Source organism: Phyllobates terribilis, unplaced genomic scaffold (genome assembly GCF_046119375.1).
Source record: "Phyllobates terribilis strain yellow unplaced genomic scaffold, ASM4611937v1 Scaffold_5__5_contigs__length_657084704, whole genome shotgun sequence".
NCBI classification, from domain to species: domain Eukaryota; kingdom Metazoa; phylum Chordata; class Amphibia; order Anura; family Dendrobatidae; genus Phyllobates; species Phyllobates terribilis.
Window position 1 is genome coordinate 534,162,838 of NW_027362765.1, and position 19,099 is coordinate 534,181,936.

The window sequence follows — 19,099 nt, forward strand, 5'->3', positions numbered from 1 at the left end:
TCTGGACTGTGACTGAGCCACTCCATTGTAGCTCTGGCAGTATGTTTAGGGTTGCTGTCCTACTGGAAGGTGAACCTTCGTCCCAGTCTCAAGTCTTTTGCAACCTCTAACAGGTTTTCCTCCAGGAATGCACTGTATTTAGTCCCATCCTTTTTCCCCATCAACTCTTACCAGCAACCCTGTCGCTGCTTAAGAAAAGTATCCCCACAGCATGATGCTGCTAACACGTTTGGACGGTGGGGTTGGTGTCTTGAGGGTGATGTGCAGTGTTAGTTTTCCGCCACACAGAGCGTTTTGCATTAAGCCTAAAAAGTACTACTTTGGTCTTATTTGGCCAGAGCACCCTCTTCCACATGCTAGCTGTGTCTCCTACATGGCTTTTTGCAAACTGCAAACAATGGCTTGTTTTCAAAACTGGCTTTCTTCTTGCAACTTTTCCATAAAGGCCAAATTTGTGGACTATACAACTAATAGTTGTCCTGTGCACAGATTCTTCCACCTGAGCTGTGAATCTCTGCATTTCCTCCAGAGTGACAATGGGCCTCTTGGCTTTTTCTCTAATTAGTGCTCTCCTTGCTTGGGATGTCAGTTTAGGTGGATGGCCATGTCTTGATAGGTTTGCAGTTGTGCCATACTCCTTCCATTTTTGGATGATGGATTGAATAGTGCTCCATTAGATGTTCAGAGCTTGGGCTATTTTTTTTTTTTATAAACTAAATCATGCTGCAGGCTGTGCGCCCACTATGCGTTTAAGTGTTTCTGCACCAGCAATTCAGCCACAGAAACGCTTAAAAAACACTTGTTAGCAGACCTACTATTTTCTCCAATGATAATCCGCATGTGCTGTGCACATGCTGCGGAAATTTCCACTGCGGATTATCATTGCGGAAAAATACGCAGCACTGCCAATTATTTTGAAGACACACCGTGTAATTGCCACCATCGACTTGCATTGAATCGCTTAATATACGCATGTATACATGTGCACATGCGGATATTAACCCCTTTACAACCCAAGGTGGTTTGCACGTTAATGACCCGGCCAATTCTGACCACTGTCACTTTATGAGGTAATTACTCTGGAAAACTTCAACGGATCCCTCTGATTCTGAGACTGTTTTTTCATGACATATTGTACTTCATGATAGTGGTAAAATTTCTTCGATATCACTTGCGTTTATTTGTGAAAAAAATGGAAATTTGGTGAAAATTTGGAAAATTTTGCAATTTTCAAAATTTGAATTTTTATGCCCTTAAATCAGAGAGATATGTCACACAAAATAGTTAATAAATAACATTTCCCACATGTCTACTTTACATCAGCACAATATTGGAACCTACATTTTTTTTTTTATTGGGGAGCTATAAGGGTTAAAAGTTGACCAGCGCTTTCTCATTTTTCCAACAAAATTTACAAAACCATTTTTTTTAGGGACCACATCATATTTAAAGTCACTTTGAGGGGTCTTTATGACAGAAAATACCCAAAAGTGACACCATTCTAAAAACTGCACCCCTCAAGGTGCTCAAAACCACATTCAAGAACTTTATTATCCCTTCAGGTGCTTCACAGGAATTTTTGGAATGTGGAAGAAAAAAATTAACATTTAACTTTTTTCACAAAAATGTTACTTTAGACCCATTTTTTTTTATTTTCACAGGGGTAACAGGAAAAAATAGACCCCAAAATTTGTTGTGCAGTTTCTCCTGAGTAAGCAGATACCCCATATGTGGGGGAAAACCACTGTTTGGGCGCATGGCAGGGTTGGGAAGGGAAGTAGCGCCATTTGACTTTTTGAATGTAAAATTTGCTTGAATAATTAGCGGAAGCCATGTTGCATTTGGGGAGCCCCTGATGTGCCTAAGCAGTGGAAACCCCCCACAAGTGACACCATTTTGGAAACTAGACCCCTCAGGGAACTTCTCTAGATGTGTGGTGAGCACCTTGAACCCCCAAGTCCTTTACAGAAGTTTATAACATGGAGCCGTGAAAATAAAAAAAATCAAACTTTTTCCACAAAAATGATGTTTTAGCCCCAATTTTTTTTATTTTCACAAGGGTAAGAGGAGAAAATGGACCCCAAAAACTTTTGTGCAATTTCTCCTGAGTACGCCTATACCCCATATGTGAGGAAAGTTCAGTGTTTGGGCGCACAGCAGAGTTCAGAAGGGAAGGAGCACTGTGTGACTTTTCGAACGCAAAATCAGCTGGAATCGAGAGCGGACGCCATGTCGCGTTTGGAGAGCCCCTGATGTGCCTAAATAGTTGAAACCCCCCCACAAGTGAACCCATTTTGGAAACTACACCACTCAAGGATTTTATCAAGGGGTATAGTGAACATTTTGAACCCAGAGGTACGACACAGAATTTGATGACATTAGGTCATCATATTGAATAAGTTCTCATTAGTCTTGAGCGCAAGTGCTCGCTACTTGAGTTTGCATCGGGTACTCAGGTATGCACCATGTATCACGGGTGCTCAAGTGAAATGCTCGAGTCCCCGCCCGCATGTTTCACGGTTATTAGACACCCCCAAAAAAACATGCGGGGATCGCTCGTGCATGGCAGGCAATCCCCGCGAGGTTTTTTTGGCTGCGAAGCATATGGGGCGGAAACTCGAGCACCCGCGATACTCAATGCATACCCGAGCACCCGATGCAAACTCAAGTAGCGAGCACTTGCGTTCAACCCTAGTTGCCATATCGTCATTTTTTTATTTATTTTTTTACTTTTGAAAAAAAAAAACAACCCTAACCCCAATCCCAGCCCTAGCTTTTGCGTTTATTTTTTACGCCGTTCCTAGTGCGGTATAAGTGATTAGACGACCTTATTCTTCGGGTCGGTGCGACTACAGAGATACCAGAATCATATCGGGTTTTTATGATTGACAGCTGTCACACACTAAAAGACATATTTTGTAAAATCTAGTTTTTGCATCGCCATATTTTGAGAGCTATAATTTTTCCATATTTTGACCGACAGTCATGTGACGGCTTGTTTTTTGCGGGATGAGTTGACGTTTTTATTGGTGCCATTTTCAGGCATGTGACATATTTTGATCGCTTTCTATTCCAGCTTTTGGGAGGCAGAATAAACAAAAAACAACAATTCAGGAATTGTTTTTTTTTTTTTTTTCATTTTTTTATTCTACTCCGCGTGTGGTAAAATTGGTAAGGTGGCTTTATTCTTCGGGTCAGTACCTTTACAGCGGTACCACATTTATATCGTTTTTCTATGTTTTGGCGCTTTTACACAATAAAAGCTATTTTATAGAAAATATTATTTTTTTGCATCGCTTTATTCTGAGAGCTATAACTTTTTGATTTTTCGGATGATGGAGCTGTATGGCGGCTCGTTTTTTGTGGGACAAGATGACGTTTTCAGCGGTACCATTTTTATTTATATTCATCTTTTTGATCGCGTGTTATTCCATTTTTTGTTTGGCGGTATGATGATAAAGCAGTTTTTTGCTTCGTTTTTTATTTTATTTTTTTACCGTGTTCACTGAAGGGGTTAACTAGTGGGACAGTTTTACAGGTCAGGTCGTTACGGATGCGGCGATACCAAATATGTGTACTTTTATTGTTTGTTGTTTTTTTTTCATAATAATATTTATTGATGGGTACATTATATTTTTATTTTTGGTGGATTCTTTTTTTTTTTTTTTCACTTTCTGAAAGTTTTTTTTACTTTTTTACCTTGTCCCACTCTGGGACTTTCACTTTTTTTAATTCTGATCGCCTGCATAGCATAGGGATGGAGCACCATCCATGTGCTATGCAGGCAGTCAGCGCTGCACAGTGATAAGATTGTTTGGTCATGCACTGCGCATGACCAAACAATCTTCCTGCTGTCTGGTGACCCGGATGTTGTCATGACGACATCGGGTCGTCATGGCAACTCCCGGGAAGCCGCGGCAGACAGCGCTGGAGGCGGGAAGAGGTAGTGAGTATTGCGATCACCTCCCCTTAGCTACCGCAATGCTGTGATCGACTTCGATCGCAGCATTGCGGGGGTTAATGTGCCAGGAGCGGTGCGGGACCACTCCCTGCACATAATACCGGGTGTCAGCTGTGACAATCAGCTGACACCCGGCGGAGATCGCGCCCGCACAGCCTGTGGGCGCGCGCGCGATCGCGATGACGTACTAAAACGGGTCAGGCTCTTAAGTCCCAGGGCACAGAAGCGTATTAGTATGTCATGGGCTTTAATGGGGTTAAGCGATTCAATGTGCGGATGGTACCCGGGTCTGGAGAAGAGGAGACTCTCCTACAGACCCGGGTACCATAGTACCTGTAAAAAAAAGAATTTAAAAAAAAAACAAAAAAAAACACATTATACTCACCTTCTGATGGTCTTCTATCCGGTATGTCTTGGCTCCCCGGTGGCTCACGATGGAGTAAAAGGACCTTCCATGACATCATTTAGTCATGTGACAGGTCACGCGACCGCTACCGTCGGCGGTCGCGTGACCTGTCACATGACTAAATGACGTCATGGAAGGTCCTTTTACACCACCACGAGACACCAGGGAGACCGGACGCATCAGAGAAGGAAACCGGGGGCCATTGGAAGGTGAGCATATGTTGCTTTGTTTTTTTTTTTAAGCTAACTTGGTCACACTATATAAAATCCATGCCAGTTGCATGGATTTATATAGTGTGACCAAGTTGCCAAGCACTTTTTCAAGTGATGCTAAAATCGCTTGGAAAGCGCTTGACAACCCGCATGCGAAATCGCATGTGAAAAACGCGTGACAAACGCTTGTCCCTGGCAGGAAAAACGCATGTACAATCTGCATGTACAATCCACATGTACAATCCGCATGCGTTTTTTCTGCCAGGGAGATGCAGAAACGCTCAGGAAAAATCCGGAGCATTTCTGCATCGTGGGCACATAACCTTACTCTTCTCTGCAACTTTATTCCCGAGTCCTGACCGCTCTGATGTGTTCCTTGATTTTCATGATGCTGTTTGATGCTTAATGTTCTCAAACAAAGCTGTGAGGCATTCACAGAACAGCTCTAGTTACACTGAGAATAAATTACATACAGGTAGACTCAGTTTACTAATTATGTGACTTCTGGAGGCAATTGGTCACTCAGGATTTTATTTAGTCGTATGAGTCTACAGGGGGATGAATAGAAATGCATGTCACAGTTTTCAGATTTATATTTTTTAAATATTTAGAAAATCATGCATCATTTCCTTTACACTTCACAAATACAATTTCTGGGTGGTAGCTGCATCAAAAAGTCATGTAGTCATATGCAGCAGAAATTCTGCATTGCAGTCAATATAATGGGAGGAGTTTTGTGAGTGCTTTCATGTGTATTTCAATATGGAATTTGTGCCAAAATCCACCTGAATAAAACTTGTGTAAAATACCCAAATACCACACAGCCCAATGAAAAAAAATATGCTGATTGTATATGTTCATCAATTTCAAATTTTTCTGATCTTGTAGGTCTACGTTCAAAAAGTTACTCAGTTTCTAAACAAAAATAAATAAACAGCAGCAAATGCCGTAAAAAAGAAAAAAGTTAACACTGCTCACCTTTTCCATCTCTTGATGATGGAGTGCAAACGCTGTGGCAGTCCTCCTGGTCTTTGGTGGCAGGAGTCATACTGGCAGCATGTAAACAATCAGTAGACTTTACTGGCATCAGTGTTGAGTTATGAAGCCAGCAGTACAGCACCAGACCAGCTGGACCGCCAAAGTGTCTACACTAGATCAGCAGTGGATAAAGAAAAGGTGAGTGCCATTTGCTGCACTTACTTTATTTTTTTTTAGAAACTTGATACACTGGTCAAATATTAAAAGGAGAAAACCTATGCAAAAAGGAAATACAAAAAAATAAACAATATATAATTGCCAAAGAATACAAAAATCAAAGGGACAGCAAAAAATGCATTCGGAGACCAAATTATTATAGATGAAAAATCAATTTATTAGTATTGGACTACATATCACAAAATAAAACCACAATAATAAAAAAAGGAAATATAAAAATAGAGGATATCTGGGTGTATCCCTGAATGTCAAAAATATAGGCCAACATGCAAAAACCAGCACATGATAGTATTACATAAATGCTTATTGAAGTGCAATCATGTGCTGGTTTTTGCATGTTGGCCTATATTTTTGACATTCAGGGATACACCCAGATCTCCTCTAGTTTTATATTTCGTGTTTTTATTATTGTGGTTTTATTTTGTGTTGTGTAGTCCTATACTAATAAATTGATTTTTCATCTATAATAATTTGGTCTCAGAATACATTTTTTGGTGTTCCAAATATTAAAAGGGCTGAGGGCATGAGGACTGGGCTGGAGTCACTTGCATTACAGAGGGTGCCACCTTACGAACACGCTCACCCGTGCAGTGCACACTGTCAGGATACAAAGCTGAACACACTCATAACCCATTTACCACTGACATCTCCTTTAATAGCCATACAAATTTTTTTTTGTCAGAGCTCACATTTTCAGACAAAAACCATACATGTTCCCAAGTTATAGAATGAAATAAAAAAAACAGATCAGATTCATTTTAATAGAACTATTTTATATATTTATTTGAAAAATACTTACAAAAGCAAATGTTTTGACACTAAAATATTTAATTTATCCTCTAGCTGATAACATCAGTGGGTTTAAGCATGCAGTGATAACAGTCATCTGTTATGAACTTGCTACAATTACTGGAGAGAAGGAAAAAGGGGTGGGCAGGGCATTCTTCAATAACCGTGGCATTGCCCCCCCCTCCTCTCCCACCTCCCTTACAGTAGTCAAGATTTGTGCTTAACTATCTGCATGGTTAATGCTGGGTTTGCTTTTCAACTAATACTTTTAGTCCCGTGACTGCACACTTTTTTTTTTTTATATAGGGTGCCACTGGAAGACGAGCTGCCCGGGCGCAGGGTCTTTAGGACATTTTTCTCTCTGCCAGTGGTTAACTAGTCCCTTTTCTGGCAGCAAAAGCTATAAAAAGGTAAATTTAAGGGAGGACAGACTATACTATACACCCTGTAGAATTGCAGTTCATGGGTAAATTAAACAGATATGGTCCTTTGGTCGCATAGACGCCAAAAGGAATCCAACACATAACAAAAAGAATGGTCTGCTTACTCTAAGTATCACCACTGCAACATATAACTATTGCTAACTGAAGCAGGGTCTGAAAGAGCAAAGGCAATGGTTCCCAAAATACTTGGGGTGAGGCCACGATGGAGCCGAAAACCACACACACCGACATACGGTTTTATTGCAAATTGCTGCAGCTTTCAAATTTATTGTTAATGTCTTTAAGGTTTAAAATTGCTGTATATCTGCAAACTTGTGTGGCCATTATCAATCAGTTTGTAAAACGCACATTGGTGCTCGCGGTCGGCTCGGCGTGGCCTTACCCTCAGGTTTTACTCCTTACAGAGTAGTTGATAAACACCCTGTACACATTAATGCTCTCTTTTTAAGCATATTATTGCTAAATGAGCACCATACTGACAAGGTAGGAAATGAGCAGTTGTTCTCGCGGTTTGTTAAGTGGAAGAATGGTTTGTCAGCAATTCACACATCTGAAGGAGATGTGAGCTTGGAGAGTATGGACGTCTGCTAGCTCTGATGTTACTTCATTGCAAAGCCCTCCTGCACCAGTTGGGCAATCTAAAATAGTAATTACGATTCCAAATCTTGACCAAACATCTAGCACAAAGGGACTTTCCACAGGCTTATAGGTGTTAAGACAAGACTGGCGATCACACTACGAACAAATAACCTTTGCGTTACAAGACTTGGATCAAAAGTGTAAGATGCAAATCTGGCAGCTTCTGTAGGCAGGCATTCTGGACAGCTATACAAACACATTTACCTCCCATTTCTAGGCAGGGCGGATGTACCCCTCCAGCTGGCTGTACCGAACATGTCAGAGGCAGAAGAATAGGTCCGATGCGGGGAATATGCTGGATGCTGCCTCCATCCACTCATTAGAGGGGCAAAACTGTTCTGTCTCCAGTCTTCGTCTGGTGGCATGTCTACTCTCCTAGGACCCTGCACTCTAGACTGCGGAGCAAAAGCTTTTGACAACACATCTCCTCTGCCCATGGAAGAGCTACGTGGCATACTCAAGGTGCAGTACTCTGTAGATGGTGATGGTCTGCGGTTCATCTTATAGGCCTCATAACCCCTGTAACTCGATTCTTGCTGATACAAACCATTTTGTAGTCTTCTGCCTGGTGAGCCCAATAAGTTAGAATTTACCATGTTTTGGTCAGGTCCGTTCGCCTGCACTGTGTGACCTGACCACTGGTGGTAGGTTGGAATATTATGTTCCATGGCTCCTGGTTGTTGCCAAGAGTCAGGTGAAGACCTCTGTGAGGAGTATAAATTGGAACCGATCTTGGGTGCCCTTGGGAGAGTTGCATAGCCTACTGCCATATCTGAGTGTTCGGTAACTCTGACACTTTCACTCCTGTCAGGCAAAGCCAAAAGCTTTTGGACAGTCGGGTCTCCTAAAGTGAAAAGAGAAAGTAAATATCATCCATTGTTTCTATAGACTAAAAAAAGATTGCATTACTTATCTAATAAGGCAAGAGACAGTACACCAATCCTCTACAGTTCACTATTCAAGGCCTCAAAGCTTTCAAATGCAAATGTTCAATATCTAAACAAAAAAACTAATAATGCTTTAAATGACTGCCGAGTAGTGTATAAAAGGAACATATACATGATCCAATGGCGGTAGTTAGTAAGTATAGTCAAAGGTGGCACATAAGGATAGTGGATGGCAATCACAAAAAAAAGTAAAAATAGTGTTGCAAATGGTGCTAAAAACAGCCCATGTCTTACAGACACTTTCAGTAACTTTTGTTGCTTGAGCAAATCTATACAAGTTTTAAGGAATTGCCTCAATATTTCCCTATGCCACTCATTTTAGCAATAATATACATCTTTGCCATTTGGGAATGGTTATCTAAAATATATTAACACACATTTACCAAAAATGAACCATCCCTTTTAAGAAAATAAGGAGAACTAGAACTATGACATTCTTCATTTCTCCTGTGGCTGTGCTGTAGGGAGATTCCTGCCTGCAGATCACAAGAGATTGCTGAGACTCCTTGCAGCAGGAACCCTTGTGGTCAGCGCACTTCTGGAGGACTAACAAAAATAGGTTGTTTAAATAAATAAAAAAAAAAAAAGGATGAGCCCTGTATTGTTTAATATTGCAGTCACTCTTGTTAAATGGAGGCACTCAAATTATTGTGCTCTGCTAAAAATATCCACAATAGGAGAACGTTTGCTGTATGGTCACATGGGGAGGACAAACTTAAGTAGGTCTTAAATCCACAACATTCAAGTTGTGTAACATTCTGTAAATTTTCTACTGTGGGGGTCGCTGTGAATATGGATTAGTGATTCACATTGGTTAACATTGGATGTGTGATAGGTGAACATGTTCCTGCTGGTACTAGAAATGGTATAAATAGTAGGTTCACTGTCAAATGGAGTGCCGTATTTGGATAATTTTTAAAGTGTTAGGTTTAGGAATAAATGCCTACTACAGTCCAACTCAAAATATTCCAGTAAATTTCTCGTTTAAAAAGGGAACCTGTAATTTGCAAAAATGCTATATACCTGCAGATATAGTGCTAATTTGCAAGTAAAACGTGTCTAAATCATATCCTGCAGTCTTACTGGAGCAGCGGCTACAGGGAGAAAATTAAGCTTTATTCTCCCTGCAGCCGCTTCACCTCCAGTCATCGGGCAGTGCACAGTGATCTTACATTCACTGCGTTCTACACAGTGAGCAAGCTGTAATACCTCCTCAGCACTTTGATTGACAGCTTGCTCTACAGCATGTGTCTGCAGTGTATGTGTGCAATGTGTGCAGGGAGTAATTACAGTATGCTCAGTGTGTAGTGATGGGTGACAAACGACTCCCTGCACCATACAGATTGGATCCCTACAGCCTTTGCTCCAGTAAGCCAGCTACACAAGACTTAAAGTGCACCTGTCAGCAGGATTGTGCTCAGTAAACTACATACACTGTCAGGAGGGCGGCATTACACTGATTAAAATGATACCTTGGTTGAGGAAATCCGTGCTGTGGTTCTTGTGTAATCTTTACTTTTAGTTAATGATACGGTCGTGCTTCGGAGTGGCCTGTGGGGGGTGCTCTATCTGGTGCTCCGCTTACATATTCATCTATATGCTCTTATGACAGCTCACTGTGCCTGCAATGACCTGCCTCCTATTTTACCAGCCCCCCACTACTAGATGCATTATGTAAAATAGGTGGCAGGTCACTGAACGATCAGTGAGCTGTCATAAGAGCATACAGATGAATATGTAAGCAGAGCAGCAGAGAGAGCCAACCCCACAGGCCGCCCCAAAGCACAAGCATATCATTATCTCCAAACTGAAAGTAAAGATTACACAACAACCACAGGACGGATTTCATCAACCAAGGTATCATTTTAACCAGTGTAATGTTGCCCACCTGAAAGTGTATGTAGTTTACTGAGCACAATCCTGTTGACAGGTGCACTTTAAATATTAACCTGCATATTACCAACATATCCAAAAGGTAAAGAGAGTTTCTGAAAGTGACAGGTTCCTTTCAGAGCCAGAAAAAAAATTACATTTAGCATCACAGCCACCAGGTGGCACTTGCTGGCAGTAGTTTAGCTGCACAAATACAGCTGTATGCCCTTAAAGGTGTAAAAATCCATAATAAACACAAAACGAAACTTACAAGAAAGCAAGTTTTAATATTAGGTGTTGAAGTGCAGTTCCTGCCATTGTAGAAATATACAAATAACTTGTAGCTGCATTGTAAGGCTATGCATTTCTTTGCAACCATATTTTTTAATTTCTCCAATGTATTTAGAATAAAAACAAAAGCCATGTGTTACATGTTAGACATAATTAAGATATACACCGCGTGCAGAATTATTAGGCAAATGCAGATTTTGATCACTTTGATACTTTTTATACATGTTGTCCTACTCTAAGCTGCATAGGCTTGAAAGCCAACTACCAATTAAGTAAATCTGGTGATGTGCATCTCTGTAATGAGGAGGGGTGTTGACTAATGACATCAACACCCTATATAAGGTGTGCTTATTTATTAGGCAACTTCCTTTCCTTTGGCAAAATGGGTCAGAAGAGAGATTTGACGGGCTCTGAAAAGTCCAAAATTGTGAGATGTCTTGCAGAGGGATGCAGCAGTCTTGAAATTTCCTAACTTTTGAAGCGTGATCACCGAACAATCAAGCGTTTCATGGCAAATAGCCAACAGGGTCGCAAGAAGCGCGTTGGCCAAAAAAGGCGCAAAATAACTGCCCATGAATTGAGAAAAATCAAGCGTGAAGCTGCCAAGATGCCATTCGCCACCAGTTTTGCCATATTTCAGAGCTGCAACGTTACTGGAGTATCAAAAAGCACAAGGTGTGCGATACTCAGGGACATGGCCAAGGTAAGGAAGGCTGAAAAACGACCACCTTTGAACAAGAAACATAAGATAAAACTTCAAGAATGGGTCAAGAAATATCTTAAGACTGATTTTTCAAAGGTTTTATGGACTGATGAAATGAGAGCGACTCTTGATGGGCCAGATGGATGGGCCAGAGGCTGGATCAGTAAAGGGCAGAGAGCTCCACTCCGACTCAGACACCAGCAAGGTGGACGTGGGCTACTGGTATGGGCTGGTATCATCAAAGATGAACTTGTGGGACCTTTTCAGGTTGAGGATGGAGTGAAGCTCAACTCCCAGACCTACTGCCAGTTTCTGGAAGACAACTTCTTCAAGTAGTGGTATAGGAAGAAGTCAGTATTGTTCAAGAAAAACATGATTTTCATGCAGGACAATGCTCCATCACATGCATCCAACTACTCCACAGTGTGGCTGGCCAGTAAAGGCCTAAAAGAAGAAAAAATAATGACATGGCCCCCTTGTTCACCTGATCTGAACCCCATAGAGAACCTGTGGTCCATTATAAAATGTGAGATCTACAGGGAGGGAAAACAGTACACCTCTCGGGACAGTGTCTGGGAGGCTGTGGTGACTGCTGCACGCAATGTTGATCGAAAACCGATCAAGCAACTGACAGGATCTATGGATGGAAGGCTGTTGAGTGTCATCATAAAGAAAGGTGGCTATATTGATCACTAATTTTTTGGGTTTTTGTTTTTGCATGTCAGAAATGTTTATTTCTACATTTTGTGCACGGATATTGGCTTACCTGATGAAAATAATTTTTATTAAGTTGCCTAATAATTCTACACAGTAATAGTTACCTGCACAAACAGATATCCTCCTAAGATAGCCAAAATCTAAAAAAAAAACACTCCAACTTCCGAAAATATTAAGCTTGGATATTTATGAGTCTTTTGGGTTGATTGAGAACATAGTTGTTGATCAATAATAAAAATAATCCTCTAAAATACAACTTGTCTAATAATTCTGCACACAGTGTACTACTGCTTTGTGGCCACAGCTCTTGCACAGGCCTGTGTGTTTCCATGCTTAAAGACTACAAACATTTCTGGTGTTGTGCTATCTTGTAGTTAGAAAGAAGGAAGGCACAGATGGAAGAGAGTCAAACTTACCAAGTAAATGAATAAAACAGAAGGGGAGAAATGGAAGGGAGTAACGTTTGGATATATATAAAAAAAAAAATGGTTAGGATTGTGTAAAGCCTGTAAATTGGAGGGAACATACTATTATAAAACCATCCAAGCATACCTCTCATTAAATGTATGGAAATAAAATAGAAAAAGCAGAACTAAAAGCAGCCAATTCAAGACAGCACAGAGGATATAAAGGAACATGTGAATGGCTTTCAATGAAGTACAACAGTAGCATACAATAGAGAAATAAAACATGCAGGAGGGCTGTGTGCAATTACCTGGTGGTCTGTGTGCCTCACCCACCAAGCTGGGCGCCAGAACCTCATGAGATGGGTAGTGCTGGGGTTCATAGGATAAGACAGAAGGATTGTGGGTGTAAGGGTAGGAGGAGGAGCTGTGAGAGCGATGACTGCTGTCCACCAGCGCTTTCCTCTCATTGGATGCCTCCTTTTAACAAATGAAACAGAAAAAAATAAATAAATACAGCCATAAACCAGATGGTTAATGTGTAACAGGATAACATTTTGTCAGAGACCAAATACTTGCTTGGGACAACATGTGGTTAAAACATCAAGCACCACGAACAAGACCGAATATTAACACACAGCCAAAGTGAAAGCAGCCTTACAGACGGGCGCAATAAAACATGACCCATAGCAGTCCGACACCCAGGACAAAGAAGCATTTTACTGCTTAGCTAAGGCTGTAATTTGCATAATGACCCCTTTTAAATCAACCATTTACAGACATTCAGGAACAAAGCAAAAGTGATATCAAATGCAAATTAACAACCCATGCAGTGCCCAATAGTTATGTAATGGGGCAGCAAGGTGGCATCATAGTAAGAATGGCTGTCTTGCAACACTGGAGCTTGAATAAGGTAATTAACACCACCTACATGCAGACTGTTGGCGTGCCCTCACAGTGTTTTGGCGTGCCCTCACAGTGTTTTGGCGTGCCCTCACGTTTTATTTGTGTGTCCTCACAGTGTGTGTGTCTTAGTCCATTTCAAACACAGCAAAATTAGGTGTTGAGGACAGGGAGAGATATTAGTGGTGACACTCTCTGCGTAACAACGTGAAATACATTGGCATTATTTAAGCAAGAGAAAAGAAGAAATGTGCCATGATTTGAAGGGGTTGTCCTCCCACGAGTAAATGTACAGCAAGCTGTGCAGCTTGCCAGTTCCTAATGCTATGTAATGTACACACCTCTAGGTTTTGGCTCCACTTGCTGGTTCCAGCGATCATCACGCGACTGTAAGTATGTGATTTGCATGAGATCCTAGACGCAGCTGAGACTCTAGCCGGCACGTGAAAGCCAGAATGAAAATCGCATACTTGCAGTCACGTGATGATCACTGGAAGTGGCAAGCAGAGGCTAATGCAAAAGGTGTGTACGTTACAAACCATTAGGATTGGCAAGTTGCATGGCTTGCCAAATATTAACTTGGTGTTGGCAAGCACTTAAACAGTCACACTGTGCAGTGACTCTTCTCAAACATGATTGGCAACAATGTTTAAAATACAGGGTGTCCCTAAAGTCTGGACACATAGGCAAAAATACCTATTTTCAATAAATGAAGTTTATTAACATTTTATTCAACTGGAATACTAAATAACATCTGCAATATGATTTCCATTACTTGGGATGCAAAGGTTGATTTCACGAGAACTTGATGTAATAAATCCACATTTTTGTCAATTTTAGCACATTCTAGTTAATGAGAATTCCTATGTGTACAGACTCTAGGGACATCCTGTACAATTGAGAAAAGAAACTGTATACAGAAAATTACTAAACTGAGCAAAGAGTGAAGGTACCAGGAAAGTAAGGAACAAGGTGTCTGCTGGTTAGACAAGCAGAGAAGTTAGTATCGCCATAAGATCTATCCATGACTTTTTACACGACGCCACATTTTTAGTCTGTTTAGGCTTAGTGGTCTGCGATACAGAAATATTGTATCTGACTAATGTTGTCAAACATGTCAATCAAGTTGTTACTACTTACAAAACTGTGAGAAGAGACCAGAGTCTCTTCTCTGCTAGAGATGACAGTCCCACTGAGGCTCCTTGCCAGCCGCCGGAAGTTCTCTGCACTGTACAGCTCGTCTTCCTCAGACTTCCTGCTCTGGTCCCTGCCATTAGTGACCTGCAGGTGCACACACAATTTGGCAGGAATGCTTATAATATATAGCACCAATTACACTGCCACGCACTCCTAGCTATCAAAGTCAAATTCTCATTGCCCATAATCTTCCAGGGCATAAAAAGTATCCCAAATGATGGGATACCAGGGGTTAAGGTCCATGTACACGGAATGATAATTGTATAAATTAATAAGAGTGCTCAATCTCAATCATCTGCAGTTGATTGGATCATGTATGCCGCCTCCAAAATATCAACTAGAGGATGTGCTGCCGACAACATGCATGCTGTATGGGGACTGACCAATCAGATGACCGATCATTCTGTCCCCATACAATTTGATCAGCGTTCAATTATGGGTAGAAATCTGCGTGTCTAAATGGACCTCTAAACTTCCTAAAATGTAACTTCACCTTCTCCAAATACATTTGTTCTTAAATTAGAAAAAGTGGAATGAAGAAAAAGGGAACAATGGAAATGTAATTATTTTATCTTTTATCCTTAAAAAGGGGGTTGTCCACTATCATTACACAGATGACCTGTCCTTAGGTTGGTTATTATTATAAGGCTGGTGGTGATCTGACAGATGTAAACAGTGTACAGACCACAGCTGATCTGTCCACGGCAGCAGCCACAAGATGTGTGCGGAGCTGTGCTGCACACCAAGTACATCCAGCCATTGCAGGAAGTAACACTCGCCGACCGGTGGGGACACCAAACCCCCATCCATCTTATACTGATGAGCTATCTCCAGACGAGACCATCAATATAAAAATAGTGGACAACCCCTTTATTTTACTCACTTATATAGCGCCATTAATTCCACAGCGCTGTACAGACCATATCGGCACTGTCCACATTGGGGCTCACAATCTAATTTCCCTACAAGTATGTTTTTGGAGTGTGGGAGGAAACCCATGCAAACATGGGGAGAACATACAATCTGTTTGGCCCCATCCCTTACTCTGTGGATATTCTATATGGAGCCTATGTGCAGAGTTTTGATAAAGTTTGGGGTGTGGGAAAAAAACCAAGCAAAGACATACTGATAAGGAATCTGGACTGAGTGATGATGACGTCTGTAAAGATCTGTGCAATACGATGGCGCTGTACAAGTAAAATAAATATAGAAGTATCGACATCCTTCTGATTTCTACCTTTATTGCTTATTTGTCACACCTAAAGGGGTTGTCCAGGATAAGAAAGCGCGTCTTTTGTTCCAAAAAGTGTCATGTCCGATTTGGATACTTTATTCACTTAAATGAGAGTGAGCTGGAGTATAACTGCTATATAGGACACAGCCAATGGACAGACATGGATCGGATTCTGGGACTTTAAGCGATATGATGGCACATATAATATAATAATAGTAAGTATTGCATTATAGTATATAATAATTCTATTAATAATTAAGTCATTATATATTATAGGGTAAGTCTATCTTTGCAACTCTGTAATTGCAATGTATCTATAACAAAGACTTTGCAATAGATAAAAATATCCCTCTTATTTTATTTGCACCAATGCGCCTCTTTGGTAGTAGACAAATTGTGGCGTCCCTGATTTTGATCAGCAGCATCAGGAGAAAGCTGTCAATCAGCGGTGAGAGGGAGGGGTAAGAACATGGAGGACTTCAGAGCCCATGAGCATCACTAAATTCACCTCACGATGCAGCCAATAAATTGATTTTATGAAAACTACTATAAAAAAAATATAAACATAAAAAATAATAAGTAAATCTAAAACAATAAATAAAATATATAATTATATTATATTAATAATGTATTATATAATAATTTAAATATAATAAAATAATAATTTATATAATAAATATAAACTAAAAAAATATAAAAATATTGACAAGTGACACAGGAATATTATCAAGGAATTTGTCACTACTTGCTAGATTCCAAATAGGTCTGAGTAAAATTACTTTTTACTCCTTAAGTGTGTAAAATAAGCAATAAAAATGCATCTGGGAGGTGGGAGACACTTTTCTTTTCTTTTTTTTTTATTAAGCAGTATATTACTTTATGTTCATTTTATAAGGAAACCAACTTGCAGCACAGTCAATTACTTAGCAGCGATTTGCATCCATCATGAAATAAGGGTTAGTATTTATGCAGAGAGCAAGAACAGCCTTGTACAGCATACCGAGCAAATATGTTCTCTATACTTATTAATATAGAAACAAGCGCATGGAAGAAGATCGGAAGAATCTGGAAAACAACCAGCAAGATATGCCATTTCTCTGATTTGTCTGATGGATGTACTTACCCTGTAAAATACACAATGATCTGTATCTTGGTGGCACATATGTAAGGCCACATGAAAATGCTCGAAAACTGTGCAAAATGGTGTTTGGTGAGGTTTTTATTAAATAATTGTTAATGGCCTGACAATTTGAGAAAAACTGATGTTTACTTGCAAAATCATGTGTCAATATTGGATAGGCACTAAAGAGAATCTGTCAGCAGATTTTTGCTACCTCATCTCTGAGCAGCCTGATGTAGGCAAAGAGAAGCTGAATCCAATGATGTATCGCTTAGATTACTGGGCGCAGCCGCTCTGACACAATCAGAGCTTTTAGATTTAGAATGAAGCAGAGCTGAGAAAGCTAACCCCGCCCACACCAGGCTCTGTATATACAACATCCATAGGCAGTGAGCTGCTTATCACAGAAGGGGGCGTGTCGGACCAGGCACATACTGCTGTGTCCCAGCAATGATAAGCTCTAGAAAACAATCAATCACTGTAAGCAAACATAAGAGTGGCATCATTGAAATCTATGTTTTAACCCCTACAGTATTATGTTGTCTTCAGCTTACAAAACCTGTTGACAGATTCCCTTTAAAAAGGCCACACAATTTTTCAGGTATACAGCAGTTTTACCCGCAAAATCGCAAAACTGTCCTTCTTTGCTTTAGTGCATTAGCTGAAGAAATGACCAGGTATACACAATCTTGGCATAGATATACAAACACCCCAATAGCTCATATTTTTATTAATCAATTATCTCAAATCAGTCTAATTTTGATGCCACACATGGAGCAATAACAACCAAAGTCACACAATTCCGTATTTTATTCTTTTAGAAAACAATCCATCAAAAGAAGGTGACTAAATATAACATGTCATATTCTCCCCAAGTGCACGTTGAGGGAGTCCTTCTCCAATTTCAGAAATTAACAGGATGGAATATAGCAGAGATGACTTCTCGCCATACTGATACGACGTTTCGCGGATATGCCCCTTCCTCAGAAAATAAATAAATATTGAAAGAAAAATATAGTGTTTTTTTTTTTTTTTTTTTTTAGAAATAATGACTTGACTGCACTTTGTGAATGAAGCTGATGAATTAAAGGGAATCTGTCACTCATTTTACCTATCTAAACTATTAATATGGGCATATAGGTTATAGACTGCTGAGGAGAGTGATCCCTGTATGTCTCATATCAGATGCCTTGTTGTGGATAAATCATCTTTTATCACTTTATATAAATGACCTCTCCCAGGCTCTGGGGAGGACGCTGCCTGGAAGTTAACGCTGCCTCCAGAACTCGTTTTACAAGAAGGTGGCGTTACCAGTGTGATGTGTGATGGCCGCTCTCTGCTCTCCTGATCTCACTGCAGAGCCGTTGACCAGTTAAATGCCGCTATCACTGACAGTGGCATTTAACATGCGCTGGTCAGAAGCGCGTCACAGGTCCCGTCCATCGGCGCCCCTGTCACATGATCGCAGGGCGCTAATGGGTTGTCATGACAGCCTGGGGTCTTCAGAAGACCCACGTGCTTGTCATCACGATCCTCCTGTGAATGTCAGCCTGTGGCCATGGTTCATAGGAGATCGTGATTTTTGCGATACAAAAGCTATGCTATGCTGAAGCCCTGCTATGTGTAGCACAGGAAATTGGAAGCTCAGTTTCAAGTCTCCTAAAGGGACTATTGAACACAGTAAAAAAAAAATAAAATAAAATAAAACACAAAAGTTCAAAATCTCCCCCCTTTTTCCCCATTAAAAATAAAACAAAATAAAAATAAAAAATCCATATACTTTGTATTGCTGCGTTCAGAAATATCCGATCTATCAAAATATAAAGTAAATGAAACTGATCAGTAAACAGTGTAACGAGAAAAAAAATCAAAAAAGGCAGAATTACATTTTTATGGTCGCAGCAACATTGTAATAAAATGCAGTAAGAGGTAATCAAAACATTGACATTGTATCTACCCCCAAATAATATCAATGAAAATGTCAGCCCTCACCCAGCCCCAGATCCCAAAAAAGAGAAAAACACTATGGGTCTTGGAAGCTGGCGA

General features: G+C 40.4%; 1 protein-coding gene and 1 long non-coding RNA gene across 5 annotated transcripts in view; one reads left to right on the plus strand and one right to left on the minus strand.

The window, feature by feature from the left end:
• Positions 1–6,550: 6,550 nt before the first annotated feature.
• The window catches only part of USP54 (ubiquitin specific peptidase 54), a 137,360-nt gene continuing 124,811 nt past the window's right edge, over positions 6,551–19,099 (minus strand). For 3 of the 4 annotated variants that reach the window (XM_073685782.1, XM_073685781.1, XM_073685780.1), the window contains 3 exons: positions 14,643–14,783; positions 12,911–13,079; positions 6,551–8,509 (listed from right to left, as the gene is read on the minus strand). In XM_073685782.1, coding sequence (XP_073541883.1) covers positions 7,866–8,509; positions 12,911–13,079; positions 14,643–14,783 — 954 coding nt within the window. In that variant the 3' untranslated portion in view covers positions 6,551–7,865. The remainder of the gene's footprint in view (positions 8,510–12,910; positions 13,080–14,642; positions 14,784–19,099) is intronic. The other variant, XM_073685783.1, reaches the window with a different exon arrangement.
• Positions 13,264–18,015, plus strand: LOC141273651 (uncharacterized). The gene is made up of 3 exons (XR_012322112.1): positions 13,264–13,512; positions 15,965–16,148; positions 16,968–18,015. It is a non-coding gene; the product is annotated as an uncharacterized lncRNA (long non-coding RNA).